Source organism: Camelina sativa, chromosome 16 (assembly GCF_000633955.1).
Source record: "Camelina sativa cultivar DH55 chromosome 16, Cs, whole genome shotgun sequence".
Taxonomy (NCBI): Eukaryota; Viridiplantae; Streptophyta; class Magnoliopsida; order Brassicales; family Brassicaceae; genus Camelina; species Camelina sativa.
Window position 1 is genome coordinate 28619675 of NC_025700.1, and position 26037 is coordinate 28645711.

Here is a 26037-nt window from a genome sequence, read left to right on the forward strand (position 1 = left end):
ACCAAAGCAAATAGATAGCACGGTTTCTTGAATGGATCCTCCCATAAGGCATAGTGCCGTCCACCCTACATTTCAAAGAACAATTATGCTTTCAACAAACACCAAGCCGAGAAGACACTTGGTAAACAAGAAAAGAAGGCACTATTTTGCTAACCTCTATCTCTCCTTGAGAAATGAGGTTTCCATTGGACAATAACACAGGATAAAGTGTCTTGTCAGCCTCCACACGACAAGTGTACTTTGCCATTATATCAGGGCGATCCTGTCATAGCAGAATAAAAATACAATGTAAGAACATCATTTTGTACTGTATGAACACCAGTCATCTTATCAAGAAGTCACAATCAACCTGGTAAAATGTAATTTTGCGGAAACCTTCTGCTTCGCACTGTGTGCAAAAATTCCCAGAAGACTTGTAAAGCCCCTAAACAGAAGAAAACTAAAAAAGTTAGAAGAGATCGTATCCAATTTACATCATTGAGAGTTTAAAAAGATAAAGAAAAATAAGTTCACCTCAAGTGAAGTATTCTTGTGGGGGTATATCTCAGTATCAATTTCCAAAACAAAGGACTCCTCAGCTGGAAGCGAAGGAAGAGTGAGATGACGAGAGTCCAACTGGTAATCCCCTTCCTAGCCAAGGTGAACAACATATGTAAAGAGATACCAAGTAAATAGAGGAAACAGAGTTACTGATATATAAATCAACTGAGTTGCTTGTCACAGAGAAGAGTCTATCATATATAGTATTAAGAATAAAAGAGTGAGCCAGGAGATAAAAATGTTTTCCAAAAGGACAAGTATTGAATGGGTACCTTTAGAAGTTTCCCCTCAATCTTGACTGAAAGTAGCTTCAAGTCATGTCCATCCAAGACCAATGCAGCGGAAGATCCTGGCCAATAAGATACTTGTTCAGATGTGATGTGAAAAAAGAGAGCAAAAATCCACCCTAAAGCTATGCAAACAGGGCATGCAAAAGAAAACTCAACATGAATGTTTACAGAAACTAAAAAAAACAGCAATGTACTAGACTGTTGTACCTTTAACTCGAGGGGAAACCTTGATTTTAGAGCTAACAATTGTTTTATCTTCACCTAGAGAGAAGCTCAGATCCACCTAAACAAACAAACAAAAAAGCTTAAAAATACCAACAAAATGATCCTAGTCATATACTCAATTTGGAATTTTAAAGATGGCTGGCATACAGTTTCAAAGTAGTAATCAGGCTTAGTGTAATCCTTGAGAAATATTTCTTTTGGTGCATCCATTTTGGATTCTTCAGCTTTATCCGGAACTGATTCTGTAGCAACAGAACAAATCAACCTCCTGCTGTTTTGCTTCGGTCTCTGACATATGAAACAGAATATACATTTAATCTAAACCCAGTACTAACTAATAAATTTTGGGTATTAATCATATGGAAAGGATAGAGTATTTTACATCAACGGAATGAGGTAGAAACCGATTCTTCCTCAAACAAATGGCCTGAAACAAAAAGAATTACAGTAAAGATCATTCTCTGTTTCAAATACCGTGACACTTGACAGAAGAAAGAAAGAATAACAGTAACCATCATTCTCTATTTTAAATTGTGTGGTACTTGATAGAAGAAACAAAAAAAAAAAACACAAAACCTCGGAAGTAAGAAACGGTCTGTATTGAGTAAGCCTCTCTGCTGAACTACGAAGACAACTGCTTCTAACAGGAACCTGTAAGAGAGAGTATAAAAGCGAATGAATACAAACTAAGGAAAAGAGAACGTTACTACAAAATAAGGATACACATAAAGCAGTGATATAAATCGAAATGGTTTGGTAAAAGAAAACAGAAGTCATTACAAGAATCAAGAACAATTTATTAATCCTACAAAAAGGTTTGAATACACAAGCGAACTCAAAGTAACAAAAACATACAATTCGAACAGAAAAATTCAAGTTAATATATTTTTCATTCCAATAGTTCAGAATCGAATACAAGTTTACAATCTACAAAAGTGTATCAATCAGTTTCTTATAACTGAACAACAACAAAAAAAAAAAAAAAAGAGAGGTTAAAAGGGTAATCACAGGAGCATGAGAGAGCAAACCCAGAAGATTGAACCTCGCCAGAGATGAACTTCGACAAGGAATTATAAATCTAGCCATTACAAAAGAAGACCCAAGAATTCCTAAATTCCTAAATAGCGCTAACAATTAAATTAAATTAAAAAAAAAAAAAAATACACCTCCTTAGATGCGTTCTAAATTCTCCAAACTATAAACCCTAGATGAGATAACTCTCTCTACTCTCGTCACTACACAGAGCGGTAAGTTAGGGCTATGGCCGTGTTTATAAAGATGTGTGTGTTAAGTAAAAAGGATAGAATTTAAATGAAAAAATTATGGCCAAGAAAATTAGATATAATAAACACACACACACAAAAAAAAAAAAAAAAAAAAAAAANCAAATAATTAAACAAAATTAAGAATTCGATTTCGCGATTACGACTGAGAGATCAAATCTGGGAAGATCCATCGGAGTAAGGAAGACGAAGAAGTAAGTAAATTAATTACCAAAGAGATCCGATGATCAGATGATGAAAGAGGCACAACTGAATACTATGAGAAGACGGAACCTGGGGGGACTGATATTTATAATATTAATAACACGCTGTAAGATATTTTTTTTTATCCCGAAAAAAAAATTAACACGATAATGATACTTCTATTTATTTATTTGAAGTTTTTGAACACAAACAAATGACATTTTGAGTTTATCCATTTTCCAACACTTTTATCACTTCGATGACTGTTGCTCAGAATACTTTTTGTTTGAATTCGCAAATTACAAAAAAAAAAAAAAAAAAAACAATAAAACTCTAATTTTTATCACCAATTTTTATCATGATGACACGTGCAACAGTCTACACATTATAAGATAGAACTACTACTATTTTTAAGACAAAGAAATCGTTATATTGAAAAAGGTTACAACAAAATTATCGCAATTCTCTCTCTCTTAAGGACACAAAAATATTTTATCAGCTTTTCCAACAAAATGATATAGGTGAAACAGAATTGAAATAAAGATTCCGAGCGGCGCCATTTTATAGCATCATTCACCGATGAACTGGCGTTTTTTAGCAGTATTCATGTACGGTCTAATGACCCATTCGATCTCTGCTTCATTTTGTTCCACGGTTCCTAATTTCACCTGCAAACAAGAATTGCATCACCAAGAAACAGCATTGTCATTAAGAAACTTGATTCATTGTTTGATGATAACAGTTTTGATTCGGTTAAGCTGAATGCATACCTGGTATAGCCGCAACTCAAACCGAGGACCGATTTCTTTAAGCTCAATTGATTTTGGACCTCCCTCTCCTTTATCGTAGACATGATTCCTACATAATACACCCACACGAAGTTTTTAAAAAAAACCGGAAAAAAAAAAATCAAACATAATCTCTATATGTTCTATATACAAATGCTTTATTGCATGGTGTTTTTAATGTGCTTCACCAAGAGGAACAGAATCAGATTACCAAATATCAACTTAAGCCTTAGTAGGCTTTGAAAACTACAACTGATGTCACCGATTAAAATTAGTAAAATCTGATCGTTGTGAAGAAAATTTTACCTGAATGAAATATAATCAGATTGATTAGCAAAAGTAACTATACGTCTTGCATCCGGTTTTGGAGCAGGGAATATATGTTTTAAGATGTTTCCAACTCTTTTCCCCATCTGCCAAACATAAGGAAATCAAATCGGAAAATATGTTAACATTAAAATGAAAAAACCAGAACGATCAATCTTATGAGATGCACCGCAGCTTGATGGTTTCCAATACTAAATTGCAGTAAGAACGAAGTGAATTGGTTCTACGAATGTACCTGAGTTGTAAAGTTGTTAAAAATGAGATGAGGATATTGCTCAGGCATGTGTCCAATGGCTTTCTTGTCTTGAATATCATGTCTTGTTACCTAAACAGAAGGTATTCTGGGATTAATTAAAAAAGGCTAAACCACGAGTTGGAAAGAAGAAGGATTTGGAAAAGAATCAGATCTTCAAAGAGTTACTTACCACATTAAGTAGTCCAAAGTATGCAGTTGGTCCAAATGGGAGATGAGAGATAATGAGACCATCAGGCACACCACGGTGCTCATGAACCAGTATAACATCAGTAAAATCATGCGAACGAGCAGTTTCAATGATCTCAGAAATGACCTACAAAGAAAGAAGTGGGCAAAACTTCGGTATTATTATCCCAATGCTACATAGAGAAGTCTTGTGAAGTATAAAAGTCACTACAACTCCAGCTTAGTGATGGTTACTATCAGTCACACTCCTAATTCGATTTCCAATAAAGGTTTGGACTACCTCAGCTACACGTTAAAATTATGGAATCTGGCCTACGTTGCCAATAGTTTGACTATGATCTAATACAAGTACAGGCAAATGCGATTATAAAAGCCAGGAACTGGCCCTAAGGGAGCTAATACGGTAATACCAATAACATTTAGCTTAACAACATCAAATAAGAAACCACAAGTAGCCACCAATTGGATAACAAAACCAGGTTACAGAAAAAGAGGATTAGATAATTCCAAATGGATTAAAGTACAGAAGACAGAACAACACACATACCTGACCACCACGATTTATTCTCTGAGAGTTAGGAAATACAAACTTCAATTCCTGCAACAGACACCACAAAATAAAAGTCCATTAATCAAAGGGAAAGCACAAATCACTAGCAAGAAATTTAAAACAAACCAGACAACAATGTCAGCATCTAATCAACGACCGAAACTAAACTATACCTTTGTGAATCGGATTAGTGGAGCACTTGGATTCCTAGACGTTGTCAACAAAATCTTTGGATCATTCTCCGTAGCATTTGCATATTCATCATCAATATGACTCCGGGGAACTATTTACAACATTGATTAGAAAAATAACCATCAGCTGTTACTACCACAAACCATTCATAGCTCTATATAGACAAAAGTTTAAGTACCAATATGACAAGAGCACAGAACAAGTAGAATTTACATAACTACGCTTCACCTAGACATTGTAATTCAAATGTAAGAGCATACAACATATCAATTAATCAAACCAATCGGAAAAAAAAAAAAACCATCTTTCAAGATTCTTACCAGCTGTGTTTTGGTCTTCAAGATCAATTTCTTGTCGAAGCTTCGCCTCTTCGTTTCGGAGCTCAGTAGGAATCGGCTTTCCTTCTGTTAAACCAATAAACCCAAATCATAAGGGTGGTGAAAAATATAAATCGAATCAATGATTATTTCAATCAGAATACGGAATAAAAGATATATATATCTATATGAAGACCTTGGAGAGCTTCTCTAATCTTCCGCTTCTTCTCATAGAGCTGACGCTCATCACCTTCCAAATTTTTCCTGTAGAGATACTCCTTTCTTAACCTAACGTTTCTGCGCAACATCTTGATTCGTCGTGAGTGATTGAGAGAGCGAGGGGCTACGAACGAACTTGTTTGATAGTGGTGGTGACGTATTTAGGGTTTTAGGAATAGGGTTTCGGGAGAAGCAGGAAGAAGAAGGAGGCGACTGAAGGATAACAAAAGTGTTGAGTAACTTTAAAAAACGGCAAGGTGTTTGTCCCTGAAAACGTGAAACGGGGATAACAAGCTATCTTGGCCCGCTTATTATATGGGCCTTAAAGCAGGCCGACGATTGACAAAATTAGTGAAACTTGCAAAAAGGTGCCCTCACGCAGGATCGAACTACGGACCTTCAGTTTACAAGACTGACGCTCTACCACTGAGCTATAAGGGCAATTCTATCCAATATTATACTATTAATTATATATTTTAATCATTAAATTTGTCGGTGACAACAATTTCAGGAGGACAGGTTAACTTTGACATTGCTTAAGAAGTTAACTAAAACAAAGTGACCACAATCACGAGACAGAAGTGCCCAATAAACATGAAGATTAAAGGAGCTTCAATAATTTACATTAAACGACGACCATTGTAAAGAAACAAAGTAAACGACAAGAGAAGGAAAGATTCATTTTACAGTCCAATTGAAGATGGAACCTTGAAACATTCACTGATTATTCATATACATACAAAGTCACCAGCTTCTTTTTCATTCCCCTGGTTTAGCCATCTATTAAATCCGGCTACATGATTCATACCAAGACCAAATGCGGATTAAGGATCGAGTTTACCGGCGATTGCAACATCATCTTCATCATCACCGTCTGAGGCATATTCGTCTTCTTCACTCATTTCATCATCACTAGACATTTCCTCATCGTCCTCTCTTGGCTTTGCGTATTTCTCACAATACTCTGAAACCGCGCAAGAAGATAAGAAAATGGATAGGCTTTTTGTACTATCTGAATCAAGAACCTAAGCAACTCAAAAAATCAGATATAACAAGAGATGAAAAATATCTTACTACCTTTAACCCTCTGTTCATAGGTAGGACGATCACGCATCATCAACGCAGCTGCTTCTCCATTCAATGGATCTGACGGATTCGGGTACAGAAGAAGTTGAGGAAGAAACGTCTCGAACACATTCACCAGGTCTGAATAACTAAATCAAATAAACAATAAACATAACAAGAATAACAATAATAAGCCCAATCCAAAACTGTTCTGTGATATTGTTATGATCATACCGAACATCGGGCTCCAGGTCTGGTTAATGACATCTAAACAAACAGAACCCGACCTGCACAAGACCACAAAACCAAGAAGCATAAAAAAAAAATCAAGATTTGGAAAAGGAACATAATAATCATTACACAAACATTTCTGCTGATTCGATTGGTGAACTAACATTTCATCGACATTCGGGTGGTATATTTTGGTAATGAAACCAACAGATGGAGATTTGTAAGGATAAGCATCAGGGAGTTCGACTCTTATCTTCCACACACCTCCCTCATAGATACCTGTCCATAACCCCAAACACACAAAAGTTAACAAATTTACTCCATATAAACAAATTCTCAATATTTCACAGAACCAAACCTCCATGACTTCATAATAATCAAAGTTAATACTAATAAGTTGAAATTGACGAAATACAAACGATGCAAAAGCCTATAATCATCATCAACAAGAAATAACAGAACTAAATCTCTATGATTTATCAACAAAGTTAACACTAATAAAGTTGCAGATGTACAACAAATCTGCAGTTAAGAATCAACTAAATTCTTTAAAAGTGAAACCAGATTAAAACACAAACAAAACAGGAGATCAACGAATCAGAGACGAACTGAGTGAAACTTACTGTCTTTGGGTCCATTGAATTCGACAAAGAACTCTTGCATGCCATCATTGATCATCTCCACCTTGTAGTCACTCATCATCCTAAACTCACATCCATCCATCCATCAATCAACAACAAGAAGAAAAAAAACTCGAATAAAAAATCACCAAACAAAAAAAACCCGATCTCGAAATCAAGAATAAACCGATTAAATAGAAGAAAACAAATTTTTACAGTTTCATCAAATCCATTTCTCTACGCTTGCTCGGCGAAGACATGGCTTCTCTCTTCTCTTCTTTTTCTGAGTTTTTTTTTCTTTTTTTTTTTTGTGCTTTGTGGGGAAATCGAGTGGGGAGATAAGCCGAGAAAGAAAGAATACTTATTTTATTAGTGACACATTCAATAAATATTAAATATATATATATATATACTGTATAAGTTAATTTTATAGATAAAATTGTAGTATTTATGTATAGTACAATTAATGTTTTCTATAAAGGTTTGTAATTATAGGTTTATTACATTCATTAATATATAATCAGGGATTTAGCTAAAATGATCTCTAAAGTAGATTTCTTTTTTGGTGCAAATTAAACCATTTCAAAGCTCTCTCTATGTAAACCTTCTTCACGTAAAGGTCTTTTAAAACACAAGTCGAACAGAATAATCGTTAAGCTTTTGTATAAAAACAATATTGGAAGACGCACAACAGGTGATGATGTGTTTGGTTTCTTGAGTTTGATGATAAGTAAACAAAACTAACTATTGTCGAAAAAAAAAAAAACTAACTTAACACATTTTAAACAAAAATGACATTAAATGTTCATTTCATGAAGATGCTTAGGTTTATAGTTTTACAATTAACTCTTCACCTTTTTTTTCTAACTCAGGAGAAAGCTTTAGACAAAGCGTGGAGGCTTGAGCATATAGATATCTCTCACCATCCCTTTACCCATTTCCCCTACCGCCTTTAACAACTCCATTGGATTACTTTCTTCTTCCTCTTCATCTCTTTCTCGTTTCTGCAATCAAAATACATTACATTTGTTTTGAGTTTTCTTTTCTTTTTCTGTTTGTTTGCAAGTAACACAGAACATTTTTAAATAAACTTTTTACCTTTGAATTGTGTTTGTTCCATGTTAAACCAATTGCGTCGCCTCCTATGTGATCATACCACGGCTTTAACGTCCCAAACTCTTCCTGCGAACAACCGCATAAGATGAGAACAGCGAGACAGCTTCCTTTCTTTTGACAAGAAAGAAGTTCAATAAATATGAATCTTTATGTTTTAATTTACAGCACTTGCCTGCAACCCACTCAACAAGCACTTGGTTGGCTCAAAGTCCACCATTAGCTTCTTCTTAAGCTCTTCATGACTTCTCTTCATATCTCCAGGTAACAAAAATGGGTTAAACAATCTACTCGCTTTTCCACGTGCAACGTGCTTCCCTATTCAATAATTAAGAAAGAAGGTTAATTGATGTTTTAACGATAGAAAACATAAGGTACAGAGAGAGAGAGAGAGAGAGAGAGCTATTGGGACCTTGATTAAGTTCAGATGGAAACAAAAGACGACGTGGGTAAGGTAATTTGTCTCTATGGAGAAGAATAACTGCATCATAGTTGTGCAAGGGTGTCCTGAATAGGCACTGCAACATATATGCACATATGATTAGTCGATATTATGTTCTCATAATGTTAAGCTCAATGCAATTTGTTCACAGTGCAACTCACTCACCTCCCATTGAACAGAATCATTATGTTCTTGCAATACCAACTTGCTTAACACGTTTGCACTGCTTCGAGCATAAGCCACCAACCTTTTTTGTTCCTTTAACAAAGTAAAAAATTAAAGAAAGTTATGACATGAGAAATATAAAGGTTGGCATATAATTTTTAAATGCGTAATTTAATGAACTAACCGATAAATTTGGTGTTGTTGCGGTCCATGCCTCCGATGCTTTATCATAAGGAGCAGCCAAGAACATAGCTGAACTTATGTTTTGTCTGTCTTCTTCGTAGCCTTTTCTACTTGACATAAAATTATCCTAAGAAACGAGAAAGCATTACAATGAAGGCGTTTCCAACAAATTTAGCCCAACACTAGACCATTATTAAACTTGGGACTCACATTGATCTCTTTCTCGTCATTTCTACCAAAGTCACTGTTTATGTCAACAATCAACGGGTAGAACATCCAGTCATAGTCCGCTAGTAATCGCAAGAACCTGTTACACAGCGGAAACAGATGTGATGTTTTGATTGTTGGCACAGCATTGCCTTGTTGTTTTCCGTCAAATCAAAACTATGGTAGCGGGGAAAGGTACCTTAAGAATCCATTAATTCGGGAGCAAGGAACACCAAGTGGGAGAGGTGTGAGGAAGACATGTGCAACCAGAAGTTCAATGGCCTCTTCTGCCAGGCAACCAGAAAAGAGATGCGCAGAAACCCATCTTTTTGCAAGCCTTAAGGTAGCAGACAAGGTCCGGGTTATGAAACTTCAAAGTAAACAAAAGTAAACACATGCAGTTTATTAACTTTTACCTGGCAACTGGTGCGTACGTAGGAAATCGACCTTGCAAACCATTGATCATACTTGCATGTTGACTGCGAATAAAAAGCATTTTATCGGTATAGGAAACATGCTTCACTGGGTCAGCTCCAACTGCAACTCAGTAGAAGTCAAGGAAGTCAGCATTACATAGGCTTTCTATTCAGAAATGGAGGATAGTGTGTAAGAGAAGAAAACTCACTTTCTCTCTTCACCAAACTCAGGCCTCTTTCATGCAATATTCTCAGGCGAAATGCATAACCACCCATGAAAACATCGACATTATCCTCAGTAGCTGTGCATGGTATTCCCTTGACGTTCTGAAGGCTGTCAGTAATTTCGTTTGTAAGTATTCAGATAAATAACTGTGACTTAATAGTATGAAGTGTTACGAACAACAGAAGACCTACCTCTCTGCAATTTTTTGGAGGAATGCAGATTTTGTTTTCTCAATTGCCAAATCATCCATGGGCCAGTTACCAGAACCTTCTAGCTGAGATAGCAAAACAAGAAAACGACAGGAGTGTTTAGATAACTAATTAAGACAAAGTAATTATGCCAGTAACCATCTGGTGTACTGATCATACCTGAATCATGACCTCCATTGCTGGAATGCAGGATGGCAGAAGTTTTTGTAGTCTTCGAGAATCAATTTTTTCGCAAGCCACTGGGTGCGGTTCAGGAGGGAACACGGATGTGGACCTGAAAGCTGCAAGTGACGAGGAAAATTATATATAAGAAACCACAAATAGTGCAAACATCAGAACCATTACATTCTTAAAAATTCTAACAGCTCATTGCAAAGGAAATTACAGGGAAAACAAACCTGAATCTAAAGGCTGAACGCTAGAGACTTTGAGAGGTATGTCTTCAATCTCACGCAAGCACTTCGAGAAAACATCATAGACTTGAAGCAAGTTTCCAGATAAAGATATTGGGTCTGAGACATAACAGCATTGTTGCAGTAGATTGAAATTATAAGTGGACAGCACGCAATGCATTGAGAAAAAAAAAGGAATTTTGTTTATTATGAGTTTAGAAATACCTTTATCCCCATAGATTAGAGAGAAATCAAGTTGATCCACTAATTGTACAATGTCATCGGACGACAGTGAAAGATGCCGCTTAAGGACATATTCAACAATATCTTTCATGATAAGATGTCTGGTCCACTGCTGAGTTTCCCAAACTGAGAAAATGAATAAGGCAATATTCAGCTTGCATATTAACTCAAAACTTCATAGTTAAACTCTGCCAAAAGCATGTATTGATTGATAACACACCTGTGCTTTCTGCTATTCTTCCATCTTTAAACCTCCTTAAATCAGACTTCTCACCCCAAAACTTCCGGAATCTAAGTGCCTACACCAATATATTACTTAGTACGACCCAATGAGACAGCAATGATTCAGAGATTTTGGAAATACCTCTATCTTGTTTTCAGCATCTGGCCCAATATCAACTGTTCTAAAAGCCTTTTCAGTGGAGCTGACAGATATGCCAATGAAAAGAGGTTCTTTGTCAAGAACTGACAAGCCCTGGTTCAAAGGAAGTTAAAGTATTAGAAAAGATCCCACTTAGCCGCAATGAAAAGTAAAATTCATAACTGGAAAAAACTTACATTCTCTACACGCCAATCTTGATTGACATTTCTCCAAACAACACGAATTGATTTTGCTCTGTCACCCAGTCCTTCTAACAGCAGGCTATGCACTTTCTGCTCATAGATTCTCCAACACTCCTTGTCCAAACAGAACTCTGACATATGCAATGCTGTTTTCCCTTTTAGCTGTAATCTAAGAAAACTTATATGTTAGGATAGCTAGCTGAAAAGGGGACAAACTAGCTCAGAACAAACACTAAATTAAGTTGACTGAATAATGAAATATGGTAAAGACAATATTAATAATCATACTATCCACCTATCTTGAAACCATGGAGGTCAGTATGAACATGTGAAAAAGATTTCCTATCTAAATTTTTCAGTCTCATACTTCCACACGCACGAAACTAGCCATTTCTAGAACGCTTTGACAAAGTACGAACATATCCAGCCACTTCACTCTTTAGCAATATAATACATATCAATCACGAGAAGTGAAAAGCGAAGCTTACCTTATGCAGTGGTCATACTTAACAGGATAGTCAACCTTAGTCATAAACATCTCCTCGAATCCTCCATCTCTGAGTTTCTCCATACATTTAAGCATCAAAGAAGCCTCATCTTGGAGCTGTGCTGACCAACAAACAAATTCCATGATAAGGTCACACATACAACCACAGCTTCGAATGAAATATCAGATAATCAAATTACATCAAAGTTAAGAGTTTTTCTCCAGCTTTAGGTACCTCCTGGAAACCAACACTGGTCATCCGGAAAGCCAAATTCACAAATGTAGACGAATCGCATATAACAACAGGGAACAACTCTCTGAACTTCATCTTCTCCTGAATTTTAAACGTTGATAATCAGTAAAAACAGTATGCAAAGAACAGGACACCATGTATGCGCACATGAAATTTCTTCGATAGAATATACTATTTGTCAAGAAACTCAAGCTATACACGAAAAATTTAGTGTCTACATATGGTTTGTCCAGCAGTATCAAGACTTTCATACGTAGTTTATGTATTATCAGAAGATGCCTTATAGTCTCATGCTGTATACCACAATGACACTATACACCAGAGCGTATTCTATCTGATTTTTTTAACAGCAGACAAACACAGTAATACCAGTGCATAGTCATACTGATACGCAAACATTAAAATGAAAGAAACAGAAAAGCAAGTAGACAACACACCTCCTTCGAGACACGAATATCACTCTGTGGCGGAAGATATAAACCCCTCTCCCATAATTTAGAATTGGCTGTCAAACAGGATTAACAAGTTTTGGTTATCTACATTGCAGAATCAAACACTTAAAATGCAGCGAATAGCTTAAAACTGCACTACCATACCTATGAAGTCCAGTGTCACTCTGAAAATATCTAATGGTTTTAGTGCCTTGTTAATTTTGGCATGGCTTGCAAGGTATGATAGTATCACAGAGATTAGAAATCCATTCAAGCAATCATGAACATATATCGAGCTCCTTTGTCTAGCCCATATCTGCAAAGAACCAGATACTTTTAAGGATCTCAATATACGCAGGGTAACAATACCTGTTAACTATCCATACCTTCAGCAAAATCAAAGCATCGCCCAACTCCTTCCACTCAGAAAAGGTTTTTTCGAGAAACACAGAATTTTCTTTAAGAAACATGTCCTCCAATATACTTGAGTTGTAAGTCGGTGTGGGCACAGGGACACCATCTTTTATCATCAGGATGGATCAGAATATTAATAAATTGATGCTTCAATATATTTATCTAAATAGAATTCAACATTCTTGAAAACAAAACCTCATTACCTGCAGTTACAGAACGGACGTTGTTTCTGCTCATACTCAACTTTGCAACATTAAATAGTGATGTTGCTGAAGGGATTATCCTAATGGAAAATCCAGGAAACTGATCAAGTTTCTTAGCTGCAAAAACACATAGATTCTCGATGTGAATACTTCTTAGTCAATGTAAAAATTACTATTTTCTCTTAGCAAAAAAAAAAATTAGAACACACCTGGGAAAACAACTAAGACTGGCTTCCTAGCTTCGTTCTGAAAGGTTGACCATACAACCTTCTCGATGGAAGGAGACGACATCAAATGCTTTTTAATAACACAAAGATACAGACATCTTTTGGCATGGTATCTATGATTCATGTAATCCTTCTCATAAAAACATTCCTGCAAGAACCCTTCTATAGTTAACAAACCCAACCCATAACATTCAATTTTAAAAGTTACGAAATTGTGCAATAAAACACTTTACCTTAGGCAAGTGAAGAAGAAGATCAACAGAAGAATCAGGCTTTGCCATGCAATCCATGGAGTAACTGCCACAGAGATCATAACCACTTGGCTCCTTAAAATTGAACTCCACTTTATCTGCCCCAATGTCCTTGACGAAACTGGGAGCTAACTCAGAGGTAACCTAAGAGATTTTCAATTCTTAAAGAAGCTCAAAAAATTTCAATTTCCTTTAAAACATTAACAGATAAGCCCACAAACATACCTTAAAATCTTCAGGGATTCTATCAATAGATTCATAAATGGGCGCAATGGCATCATCCAGAAGCTCTCTTAGAGAATCGTAACCCAATCGAACGTCTTTTAAAAAGTCGTTAACTTTCTGAGTACGAGAGTCTGTCACAGTATCTGCCTCCATGGTTACTGTACTGGATTCTCGAATACTAGGGTTTAAGAGAAGAAGAGCAAAGAAAGGTTTAATTTTTATATATTCTGAAAGAATAACACAAAGCCTATGTGGGCTTTATTCAATAGGTCATCGTTTAAGCCAAACATGAGATTGATTATTGAATTTTAGTGAAGCAGAGCAATTACAATAGAACATGACGACATATCAATCTTACTTTAGATTCTCTCCTAAGAAGAGACGAAAAACTTCGAAGCAGACAATAACGGAATCAAAAAGTAAACTTACGTTTAGATTATCTTCTTCTTCTGAGAGAATCGACGGCGATGCTTGTTTGCGGCGGCGTGAGGAGGAAGAAGAAGAAACAGGGTTTGGGTTTAAAGTTAAACAAAAAGGCTTAAACCCTTTCCAGTATTTTTTAAAAATTGTTTTTTTTTTAATTCAGTTTCTCTTCTTTCTCATACCGAACGACGCCGGTTCAATGTAAAAGGAACCTATATTTAATTGGGCCATGCTGAGTTTATAAAAAGCCCAAATAGTGATGAAGATGAAACTCAAATACTGTATGCCACTAATGTTATAGAAGGTACTTTTGCTTCTTGGGCTGACTTGCTCGGAGCTTTTTGCATGGTGTTGACTGGATGGTTATGGACAATTCTGGCTACGTCCTGTCTAGGATCTACGGATTGGAGAAGTCCATTCCTACCAAGTCAGCTCCCAAGAAAGCAGAAGAAACTCGATCTGTCATCAAGTCAGCATGTCACTCCCATTACCAACAACAACCAGCACCGTAAGGTTCAACTCACCCTTTCCTAGTACTGAAACCCCTCTTCACCAGACCCACCCCTACACTCTCAATCCACCTTACAATTACACTACTGATCATTGATCAAGATTGATTCTCCAATCTCATTACTTGTTATGTTGACAAAAGAAATAAAAAGAAGAAAAAAAACTACACTTGAATCTACTTTGTCTTTGGAGGAAGTTGGTAATATATCCCACAAGCACACAAATTTAAATGGGAAAATAAATATTACCAAGCACCGTCACATATTTCGGAAGAATATTTGTTTAACATTTTAGTATTCTTAATTTGTACAAATTATTGTTTAATAAGCAGTAGGCTATTACACCTACAAAGACTTAAGCAAGTAGCATTTTGACCACTTTTTCAAGAGTGCTCCAACTCTTATTAATTAATTTGATAAAGTATGCATTAAGTCATAATAAATCAAATCATATATTATTCTTTATCTATTTGTAGAAGCTTTATGATATACTAAATTCATTCAAAATGCCACCTATTGGTTGGGGGATAAATCATTATTAAAAAGGATAATTTTGAAGAAGGTAATTTATAAAATTCATTTTAACTAAGAAAATAATTATATTTTTCCTAAAATAGTGAGAATCAATTCCTTTTTATATCGGCTATTTTATACGAAGTTTGTTAATAAGTAATTAATTGAAAGCCTAGCTAACTAAGTATATAAAACCAATTAATAGTGATTTATAGGCTGAAAATTGATGATAAAGACATTATGTTTTTAATAATTTGTAACACGGCTATCATGCCATAACTGGAGTTCAAATTTGGTAATGTGTGCATAAATTCTAAATGGAAAAAAAAACATAAATATTAAATTATTGACATAATAATTAATGAACATAAATATTCAACCTTTGAAACACGCATAACCTATATGAGCCTCTTATAGAAGAAGACTCTTCAAATGGAACAAATGATCATAAACAAATAATTTGCAGTAAAGAACGACCAAATTCTCTTGAGGTCACAATACACAGAAAGTTGTGTTTTGGCATTAATTTGCCACATACGGCATATCCTCTTTGTATATATAAAGTATAAGCATTTTCTATATGTAGGTATGCCTTAAACATTTGTATTCGTATACGTATATATATGAATTAACATGTATATGAGAATGCATAAATAATTAACAACCTTGTGTATATTTTGGCTAGCTATTCATTGTAAAAAAAAAAAAATAGCCAGGTTAATTCAGTATAGATTTTTGCTAACTGTGAAAAGTATAATTTAGTAACTATTTAATCTTTATATATACCGGGCTAATAAAAAAAGTGTATGAAATACTATTGATATAAAATTAGTTATCAAATATTCTATCGTTACTAAATTGTTAAACGAAAAGGATACCGTTCAAGCTGTTTGGAATCAATCTGGACTCGCAGAGATTCCCCTCTCTAGCTTGGTCTGATATTTTCTTAGACCCTTTAACTTTTATTGTTCTTCTATCCTATGCCTAAAAGTTTAGAAGTTTCAGATTACTTCATATTATTATTATTACAAGGTTTTATACATTTTGGTCCTTTTGGCCCACCCAAACTGGGAAAGAAAGTAGACGACAGCCGTTTTTTTTGGTATCAGGTTGACGACGACAGTCATGACAGTGTTTTTAACGTGTTTAATAAATATTTTACTATCCTAATAAAATTATATGATTAGTAACCGAATATATTATTCGTTGTGTAAACTATTCAAAGTAGTAAAAAGTAAGTGAGTAACGATGGAGTAACGCGATGTGCTACAAAATATTGTATTGCTACGTTACGTCAGCACGTTAAATTGTGGGTTCTCCTTGGTTTGTATATATGGATTCGACGTAGTGTGCTATCTGTCTAACATGTATTCAATCAACCATACGTACAAAGGCTAAACAAGGAAACTTTGGAATGTGGGAAACTGAAAATTCAATGCAAGGAGATGATCATCAGGGAAGTCCAAGAAATGAGCTTCTAGGGAGTTCCAACGTGGAGAAATCCCATGGAAAGAAACATTCCAGCCGAAGAGATAAAAAAAAGTCATCCCAAACAAACAAACATCAAACAATTTTATAATTTTTATGTTCTAATCTGTATAGGAGAATGAAAGTATCTATCTATATAAATGTTAAAGTTTGATAGATAAATTAATTAAACCCAAAATCGTACATATATGACACGAGCTCCATTCTGTATCGATTCTTGGTAAATAAACAATGTCACGATTGGTCACGAATATATATCTTGATTATATAGTTTATATTTAAATCCCTATTAAATAAAATGTCCATTATTTGATAGATAATTTTCTCCAGATGTCTTTCTTTTGGTATAACTTCTGTCCAGATATCTTCCTGTGATATTGTATTATTCTTGTACGCTGACATATACAGATTATAGAGAACCTTGCTTTAATTTGCCTCGGTTTGAATAACATGATTAATATATAGATAGTATATATATATCAGCTTTTTAGGAGCATCGAATGAAGAAGAAAGAAAGCAAAAGTAATTGATGAGAATAGTTTCCTTGCTTTCTCGATAAAACTATAACCAACTAATTAGCTAAAATAACAATTATTTCAGTGAAGAGCAACACCTGATTACAAATCATTTGTGGTAATGTTAACAAATTAACGTTTCAGATGAAAATTGGACCTATAAATGTCAGCAGACGATGGTGGAAGTCCAAATATTAGAAGTAAGACTGGTGAATAAGAAACAATATTCTGAATATATGAAAATTTTATAAACTCGCACAAATAATTACAAGAAGTATATTTAAACATACTTGGATAGCATACAATTTTAACCCTTTTTATAATATAAATGACAGACCGCAAGACATGCATACGTGATAATACATAAGTGAAAAATTTGATGAAAGCAACGGTAAAAAAATAACCATATTTGTCTTTCTGAAATGGAATTTTACAAATATATATATATATATATATATATTTATATATAACAAAAAATCAATATAATAAGTTTTAGGGTAATGACATTTATATAGGCTGAACATGCTGCCCAACACTTGAGCCTTTTCGGAAACTTGAAGGCTCTTTGTTTAGTACACATTATTAATTCTTTAGTATATATATTCACTAAAATTATTATTTTGATAATGCCTTGTTGGATTTGACATCACCCAAACACTCACAGTTTTTGGGTTAGTTTAACATAAATTAATATGACAATGTATATAAAAATGATAGAATCCTCTAGCCTTGGAAGTGCTAGTTTTACTATTTTTTGAATTTTCTTGCCTCCACCATATAACACAAAAAGAAAGACAACGTATTCGTTTTAATATACGTATTTTATAGTGTTTGTTCCAATGTTATATATGATTAAAAAAAATTAATATAGTAGTATTTAAAAAAGTTAATAAATTCCGGAGACAATATTATAATCAGAAGTTCAGAACATAATTACGATATTTCACACTTTTAAAAACAAAACAATATATTGCTTGTTTCATTTTTCGTTAGGCAACATTTTTGTTTGTTCATCTAAGACGTTCATCATCACACACACGACAACTAAATTTATCGACCAAAATTTACCACGTGCTTATTATATAATGTCAACGCATCACATAATTAGCAATTTAGCATGGATGCACTGCGCAGACTGCTCAACCTCTCCATGCATTGTATTTGTAAGTTGTTATTAAGGCGGCCGGTTTTTTAAAACCATATTTCTCTTTTTCTTTTTCTTTTTTTTTTGGTTCTGATTACCTTTTGTATTTTCATCGTTGACTTTACTGGACGACACTTCGAGTGGAGCTGTGGAGGACAATACCAAATGCAATTTTACTACTGTAAATGTTAACTTATATATTTATTTTTACATATGAGAGTATAATTAAACTTATACAAAAATGGGAGGAAAAATAAAAAAAGAGAAGACAAGTACGTGAAAATATTCACATACATATGATATGCTAGTGGATAAGCAACTTGAGATTCCATTTCTCATTTTCTTGTGAATAAGTGTAATTTCTTAAAAGAAGTTAAGTTTGAAACTTTAAATTATATATCTACTTTACAAAAGGCATTTGAAAAATACGTTTTTGAACATTCTTTAAAAACATATATATTGAACGGAGAATAAGTATATATATCCAAGTTGATTACAATGATTTGGTTGGTAGCTTATCCGGCTTATTCGAGACACAAAATAACACATTTCCGGACATAAAAATCAAATAAGAACAATACGTACCCTACTAGTATAGATAAATCATTTTGCTACGAACCAGAACAAGCAATTAACCACTAAAAGCTAATCCTCAATATATAGAGCGTTATGTACTTATTATGTAAACTCTATCATGATAACCAGATGTATGTGACTAATATCTATTCGAATTTGACCAAATTACATATAATATTGAGTTTTATCCATGAATGCGTCGTATTCATAGAATAATGCTGGTGTATTCTACCTTTCGTAATCAAACATAAATGTAATTCAAAAAGTAAAAATATCTCATGGATGTTCGAGCGTGAGAACATATTCCATGACTGAGAAAGGCATCATCTTTCCTTTTTAGGTAACCAATTATTTCGAAAGCAGAAACTATAGAACTAGAATCTGCAACTTGGTAATATTACAACTTGTTTGCACTAGCTAGGGTTTTATTACGTTTTAATGTTTCGGAATAACGTACGGGCAAAAAGAAATTCCAGTAAAACACTAGAATATAACGGGATTAATTAACCCTAAACTAATTGCTCTTTGGGAGTAGTTCCAAACAAACAAATTAAAAAAACCTTCAGTGGTAATTTGGTAAGCTACATTAAACATAATATCTCTTGAACTGATTTTCAGGAGTTAATTTTTAGGCTTCTCGGCCTAATGATCCACATCAATGTTACCAAATGAGTTATACTTCATCGTTTAAATATTTCATCAGTTAATTTGTGTTTCATTTTTTTGTATACTAAAACTATTTTTTTAGTGTACAACTTGTTTCAAGTTCAACAGGTGAATGGACTTAAGCATATTGATATAGTAACGCAAAGTTATACTGCATATTATGCGATACCAACAGAGTAACAGTCTAAACATGACAAGAGATGGGATCTTGGTCGTCCATGTTATATAGTAGAAAAATGATGTTTTGACTACTATCAATGATTCGGACTATTAAAATATTGATCTAAGATCATATAACATATATTTAGTAGTCCACTAATTCAAATTCATATAAATTTAACATAAGACTAAGGAATCTTCCTTCGAAGGTCAAAGATCTTTCCATCCGTGATAATTATTTATTGCACTTATTTACATATTCACATGTAAAAGGTATAACACCACTATGACACACTGTCACTAGAAGACTTTATATTAAAATCACTATTTTATTCTCTTAAAAACAAACATCCATGAAAATTTTACCTTAATTACATACTGGTGCAGTACTATATTTGAGTTATGAATGGTGTGATTATTATTTTTGATGCTGATGCATGTAAGAATCAAAATATATGACTCTTAATTAATTAACCCAAATCTCTCTAACTAATATTTTGAGAACGATAACAAGCCGGATATTTATACCATTTTGAAATGTTTACATGAGTGAAAAGATTCGAATTGTGATTACTCAACTTCATGGTAAATCCAACCATTAGCACTACCATAACTTGCTTAATATATGTAATGGATGATTTGATTCTTCTCCATACTTAGCTTAGACGGTATAAAAATGTTCAGCTCCTCCATCTCAAACAAAGGCTTTCACCAAAAGGAATTTGTCATGTATTGCATTTGCAACTGAGGCTGACACTCCACTAAGCTCACACAAGCTTCTTCTTCCTCATGCAACCCATCCAAATTCTGCCAAAATGTTAAGAAATCAATAAATAAATAGTTAATTATCAGTCAACTTAATTATCTGAACGGAAATAATACAACACTCTTTTTTTTTTTTTTACTTATAAAAAAGGAAGAAAAAAGTAAGCTTTGTAATTTAGTAATTAACGTAATATAATGACTTACCCAAAGGTCGTCGTCGTTGTTTTCTTGTCTAGTGAAGGAAGAAGCAATCTTGGGGTTCTCAAAAACTTCGTCGTTTCTTGCAAATCTGCCACGTACTCTTGGCCTGTTGTCCGCCAACGTTTTCCGGCATGCATACTTCAATTTTGGTTTTGAAACAAATTAATAACGGTGCGGAAAAAACCCAATTATTTCAAATGTGTAAACTATTTATGTAATTAGCAAATTTGAAATATGTACGTAATGGAATATTAATCCAAAAATTCAATTCAATTCAATTAGAAATCTCTAAAAGTCTTTTATTGAGTATTATTTTTTTCCTGTTTTTTCACCTTTTATATATAGAGGTTCTTTTTTTAAGATGACAAAAAATATAAAAATAAAAAATTGAGAATTTTAAATTGTATTCTTCTGGTTGTTTATTCAAGACTAAAGACATGCTATTTATTAATATAAGTTGTTTTTTCTTTAAAAATATTTATTTAAATTCTTTTAGTAATAAAATACTTTATGATTATTACCTTAATGGTTTTGGTGAAGTTTCTCTGTGTTCGTTTAGCTCTGTACTTTGAAATCTTCTCTTTACGTTCCTCTGAACTGTAACGCCCCACCTTCAAGCTTTGATCTTCACCGGAAAATTGCGTCGTCGATGAACTCTCCACCGCCAAAGGACTCGAGTATGATCTCTGTCCCGTAAAATCCCTTCTCATATTCTAAAAAAAAATCCCAAAAAAATTATATCGAAACTCAAGACAGTTTTTATATGAAAGAACAGAGGATGAAATAGTTAAAACAAAAACTTAAAGTACCTGTAAATCTCCGGTACTGTAAACTCGTCGCATGTGACCGGAAAAGTAGGAATCTTCCGGCGAGTTTGATAAATACTGATTCTGAAAATTCGAGGAATCTTCCATGAATGGAGCATCGAAAGGAGTATTAAATAAGAGCTGCTCTGTTTTGACAGCGTCGAAGCTTTCGAAACCGGAGAAGTTTGGGAAACTGTTTGTGTGAGAGAGTGTTAAGGTTTGGAGCTGAGAGATTGGTGGAGAAGAAGAGAGGAGTTGATGATGATGACTCGTAGGGGTAAAATTATCAAAGAAATTAAGAGATTGATGATCATCCATTAATGGATTGAGATAAGGGTTGTTGCAGAAGAGATCTGTTGTTGTTGTTGTTGTTGTGTCGGAAGAGAACATATCTGGATCAGTACTGTGGCAGATTGAAGAAGAAGATGAAGACCCATCAAAGATGTAAAGATCAGAATCCATTTTTGATGTAAGTCTAGGATTCTCAATGAAGAAGAAGAAGAAGAAGAAGAGAGGAAAACTACAATTGAATATTTTTTGGGTTATGTTCTGTCTTTGTACTTTGGTTTCTCTGTAATTGAGCAAATGAAACGGTTACAGAGAACGCAAGTGACACTCGTGATCTTTGTTTGTTTTGAAAAACCACCAGAATCCAAAAATGGCAAAAAAAGAAAGAAAAGTGTGATATATTTTTTCTCTCTTTTTTTGGTATTCTCAGTTTCTTGTTTCAGAACCAAGACATGGACAGGTCCAGTTTTAGTTGGTCTGGTGGGCTGTTTATATAGCGGACAATAAGTGTGTTTTATTTAACAAATGTGCCCTTATATTTTTTTACTTATGTTATGGATTGCTCCGTATATATCTAATTTATACAATTTGCTCCTTGCTAGCAACAACTAATTTATAGCATAGTAATTTTCTATCTAGTGCTTTTTATATCTTAAGTCGGAGAAGGAGAACCCTCTACTGGGGTACTTTGCATGACATAAGCTAAAGAGTTCTTCTCTTCTGAAAACCATCGAATTTGACACCTAACCTTTTTCAATCAAAATCTTAAGAATAATTATTAAGTTTCTTTTTTTGATAAACAAAAAAAAATCCCTTTTTTTTTTACATAAGGTTTTACGCTATTTTGAGACTCAGCTACCTGAGCGTAGAACGGTAGAAGTGTATGAAATTGAAATATAATGTTGACTTCACTAGTTATCTATATTTAAAATTAATTATTCTATAATAATATCGGCATTCACCAAGATCATATATTTAACCAATCAAAAAAATCCGAAGGTGTCAGATTGATTTTTGTCCCCGACAATTAATAATATTTTTTCGGAAAAAAAAACTATTATTGGTCAAAAACTGTAGTCCTAAATAAAAAATTGTTTTATAGTCAAAGTTCTCATTAATTGGTTAAGAAAGCGAGTGAGGGAGACGACGATTGAAGTTTCAGTTTACTGCTTCCTTCAATTGAAAGGTTTGTTCGTGAATTACAGATCTCTGATTCTTATTGATCTTTCTTACCATTCTTTTACTCGATTTTTCTCGATTTAGGGTTTTACTAATCTGATTCTTATTGATCTTTGTTACCATTATTATTACTCCGATTTTTCTCTATTTAGTCACTGCTTTACGAATCTGAATCGTTCTTTCTTTTTTCTTCTGTGTGAAAAGGTGACTTGTTTTTTCTTTGAGTTTCCAAAGCAATGGCGGGGTCACAGGCTAAGCTGGAGAAGATGAAGCTCAGACAGGATTACCGGAACTTATGGCACTCCGATCTCATGGGCACCGTCACCGCCGACACTCCCTGTAAATCTCACTCTCTCTCTCTCTCTCTCTCTAGTAGATTCATTGTTTATTCAATTGAAGGACTAATTTGCGTTTTCTTGATTTGTTTGTTTTGCAGATTGCTTCATCTCGTGTCTGTGGTAAGTTGTTGTTGTTGATCTATTTTGCTTCTAGGGTTTCGAAATTAGCAATCAATCTGAGTCTGTTTTTGTGGTTTTGGTATTGGATGATGTAACAGTGACTTAAATCTCTATAGAGTGAATGAATAAAACAAGTGCATTTCTCTTGATGACTCTTGTTTATTTGAATGTTTTGTTACGTATTTGATATGTTATATACATGTTGACTTGTAGTGGACCTTGTGTTTCATACATGCTTCGGAGAAGAGCACTTTACAATGACATGTCAAGGTATGGAGTTTCTCAAGTAGTATGTAGATTTTTTTTTTTTTTTTTAATTTATTGCTTTGCTAAGATATTTTGTGTATTGTGTGTCCTTCTGTTTTGTGCAGGTATACTTGTTGTGCTGGATACATGCCTTGTAGTGGGAGATGTGGAGAAAGCAAATGTCCTCAACTTTGCCTTGCTACTGAGGTGACACTTTTTCTCTTATCTGATTTTTTTGGTTGAAGGAAACTTAAGTTTTACATCTGTGAAAGTGTGAATTATACACATAATGAAATGGGAACATGAAACAGCTTATGATTTGGATATATTTTTCTTTTTCTTTTTCGCTTAGCTGTGTGTTCCTAGGATATTTGTTCTATTCTGATATAATGTGACCCCGTAAGAGTCCTCTTTTAGTATATCTTTCCCGGCTTCTTGTGCTCTATATGTGTTAGATGTTTGAATTCCGTCGCTCAACTTATTTGACTCAGGAGATTAGATTATCTTTGTGAACTTCACTGATGAGTGTGACTTTCTTTATATTTTGGCTTGTAAAACCTGTTTGTATTGGACGCTTGCTATAATTTAATAGATAGCTCTTTATGACTTTATTTTTTTGCATCTGTTTGAAGCAACTTGCAATTCGAATTTTCAGGTTTTCCTCTGCTTCGGAAACTCTGTGGCCTCTACCCGCTTTCTTCTGCAGGACGAATTCAACATCCAGACAACACAATGCGACAATTGCATAATTGTACTCTCACTAATCTTTTCCTTCTACTTTTATCGGTTTTACACAGAATCCATATTTTGTGGGAAACTAACAAATTCCATCTCGTGTGTTTTCAGGGATTTATGTTCTGTCTCAGCCAAGTTGCTTGCATATTCTCTATAGTTGCTTGCATTGTTGGTAGCGATGAGCTTTCGGAGGCTTCACAGATACTCTCTTGCTGTGCTGATATGGTCTACTGCACGTATGTTTTTACTTCTTTGCATGTTTAGCTTTCCCCTCCAATTTATTATAGTTTCACTGATTGCTAACACTTAATGTACGGTCTTGGTTTTCTTGCAGGGTCTGCGCATGTATGCAGGTACCTGAAAACGAGAACTATAAACTAATCTGAGCTTCTGAAACTATCTTTCTCCTATGGGTATATGTAACCAAAACCTTATCTTCTGCTTGCAGACACAACACAAGCTTGAGATGGACAAAAGAGATGGAGTGTTTGGATCTCAACGAATGGGCGTGCCACCAGCTCAGCAGATGTCCCGTTTTGATCAACCCGTCCCTCAAGTCGGATACCCTCAGTCCTATCCACCGCCTGCCCAAGGCTACCCTCCTGCATCATACGCGCCTCCTGGTTATCCCCAACATTAAGAATCTTAATCAGTATCTTCATTTCCTGTGTTAAATTGTTGTTGTTACTTGGTTTAGGTTCGCAGAACTATTATATTGTTCAGCTTTGTCCTTGGTTATGCGAATTCTTTTGAAGTATTGATATTGGGTTTATGTCTGAAAAGCTTTGCTGTCATCAACTGGTTTGTTGAAGTAATGAACAACATATCAGTTCCCTAACTGTTTAATTATATATAACTTTAACAAGTTTAGCTACGAAAACTAGTTATAATTCTATTCTGCGATATCATCAAATCTGTAACCAGACAAGGAGAAGTAAAGATATAACAATCAATTAAACCTATAACATCATCTGAAGTCTATAATCGTCATGTAACATGTTGTCATGATAGGAGCTTCTCAAGGAGATGATTTTTGTCTCAACAAGACAACACTTGTTTCCATCAATTCTTGTTCGTACCTTAGCAAGAAAATAAAAATTAGAATCAGTCGTATTTTAAAGTGATCAGACATTGCAACAACTTGTCACTAGACTAGAAGCAAAAACGTCAATTCACCTTCACTGCTTTTCTCTCAAGGATGATGAAACAAACTGTTTTAAGAAAGCATATCGAGGAAGCTTTTGTCCAATCTTCCATCATGTAACATAGTAGTCACCAAGCCAAAGGTCGAAGCATCTCCAACAAACCCGCAACTCCTCATTTCGTTGATGAGTTCTGCTGATGCGGCTTTGTCACCATCTCTAAGGCACGCCATGATCAGCATAACGAGTTCCTTTTCACCACTTGAGCAACTTTTAGAGTTAGAGTGGAAGCTTTCTCAGT

At 34.4% G+C, this 26037-nt stretch overlaps 6 protein-coding genes and 1 non-coding gene across 10 annotated transcripts in view; 1 reads left to right on the plus strand and 6 right to left on the minus strand.

Annotated features, from left to right (window-relative positions):
- LOC104753045 (puromycin-sensitive aminopeptidase) overlaps positions 1 to 2655 on the minus strand; it is a 9223-nt gene extending 6568 nt beyond the window's left edge. The window contains exons 1-10 of one of the 4 annotated variants that reach the window (XM_019238132.1): positions 2550 to 2655; positions 1632 to 1706; positions 1438 to 1482; positions 1203 to 1343; positions 1038 to 1113; positions 813 to 889; positions 514 to 630; positions 350 to 424; positions 155 to 262; positions 3 to 65 (exon numbers count right to left, since the gene is read on the minus strand). In XM_019238132.1, the coding sequence (XP_019093677.1) occupies positions 3 to 65; positions 155 to 262; positions 350 to 424; positions 514 to 630; positions 813 to 889; positions 1038 to 1113; positions 1203 to 1265 (579 nt within the window). In that variant the 5' untranslated portion in view covers positions 1266 to 1343; positions 1438 to 1482; positions 1632 to 1706; positions 2550 to 2655. Of the gene's footprint in view, positions 1 to 2; positions 66 to 154; positions 263 to 349; positions 425 to 513; positions 631 to 812; positions 890 to 1037; positions 1114 to 1202; positions 1344 to 1437; positions 1483 to 1631; positions 1707 to 2063 lie in introns of all 4 variants that reach the window. The other 3 variants (XM_019238131.1, XM_019238130.1, XM_010475321.2) reach the window with 3 other exon arrangements.
- Positions 2897 to 5602, minus strand: LOC104753046 (U3 small nucleolar ribonucleoprotein protein IMP4). Its single transcript, XM_010475322.2, has 9 exons — positions 5334 to 5602; positions 5141 to 5224; positions 4802 to 4911; positions 4626 to 4676; positions 4062 to 4205; positions 3872 to 3961; positions 3616 to 3722; positions 3292 to 3379; positions 2897 to 3189 (listed from the first exon to the last, which is right to left on the minus strand). Exons 1-9 carry the CDS (start codon positions 5443 to 5445, stop codon positions 3091 to 3093), a joined length of 885 nt encoding a protein of 294 aa, XP_010473624.1. The 5' UTR covers positions 5446 to 5602; the 3' UTR covers positions 2897 to 3090.
- TRNAT-UGU lies at positions 5726 to 5797 on the minus strand. The gene has a single exon. It is a non-coding gene; the product is annotated as a tRNA-Thr (tRNA).
- On the minus strand, positions 5939 to 7621 carry LOC104753048 (ubiquitin-conjugating enzyme E2 5). Its single transcript, XM_010475323.2, has 6 exons — positions 7489 to 7621; positions 7276 to 7355; positions 6817 to 6931; positions 6656 to 6708; positions 6434 to 6562; positions 5939 to 6320 (listed from the first exon to the last, which is right to left on the minus strand). The coding sequence occupies exons 1-6, from the start codon at positions 7530 to 7532 to the stop codon at positions 6181 to 6183; spliced, it is 561 nt and encodes a 186-aa protein (XP_010473625.1). The 5' UTR covers positions 7533 to 7621; the 3' UTR covers positions 5939 to 6180.
- Positions 8040 to 14465, minus strand: LOC104753049 (nucleolar protein 6-like). Its single transcript, XM_010475324.2, has 27 exons — positions 14353 to 14465; positions 13924 to 14101; positions 13681 to 13842; positions 13430 to 13595; positions 13221 to 13337; positions 12990 to 13123; positions 12769 to 12919; positions 12610 to 12677; positions 12155 to 12253; positions 11921 to 12036; positions 11427 to 11601; positions 11233 to 11343; positions 11089 to 11167; positions 10851 to 10994; positions 10632 to 10745; positions 10393 to 10514; positions 10216 to 10298; positions 10008 to 10132; positions 9799 to 9919; positions 9582 to 9719; positions 9386 to 9482; positions 9177 to 9302; positions 8993 to 9085; positions 8798 to 8903; positions 8561 to 8703; positions 8371 to 8454; positions 8040 to 8276 (listed from the first exon to the last, which is right to left on the minus strand). Exons 2-27 carry the CDS (start codon positions 14074 to 14076, stop codon positions 8154 to 8156), a joined length of 3150 nt encoding a protein of 1049 aa, XP_010473626.1. The 5' UTR covers positions 14077 to 14101; positions 14353 to 14465; the 3' UTR covers positions 8040 to 8153.
- LOC104753050 (two-component response regulator-like APRR7) lies at positions 20422 to 22422 on the minus strand. The gene is made up of 4 exons (XM_010475325.2): positions 21692 to 22422; positions 21404 to 21595; positions 20886 to 21020; positions 20422 to 20723 (listed from the first exon to the last, which is right to left on the minus strand). Exons 1-4 carry the CDS (start codon positions 22148 to 22150, stop codon positions 20625 to 20627), a joined length of 885 nt encoding a protein of 294 aa, XP_010473627.1. The 5' UTR covers positions 22151 to 22422; the 3' UTR covers positions 20422 to 20624.
- Positions 23066 to 25432, plus strand: LOC104753051. Its single transcript, XM_010475327.2, has 9 exons — positions 23066 to 23162; positions 23360 to 23494; positions 23592 to 23613; positions 23827 to 23883; positions 23985 to 24066; positions 24515 to 24610; positions 24706 to 24830; positions 24929 to 24947; positions 25043 to 25432. The coding sequence occupies exons 2-9, from the start codon at positions 23392 to 23394 to the stop codon at positions 25232 to 25234; spliced, it is 696 nt and encodes a 231-aa protein (XP_010473629.1). The 5' UTR covers positions 23066 to 23162; positions 23360 to 23391; the 3' UTR covers positions 25235 to 25432.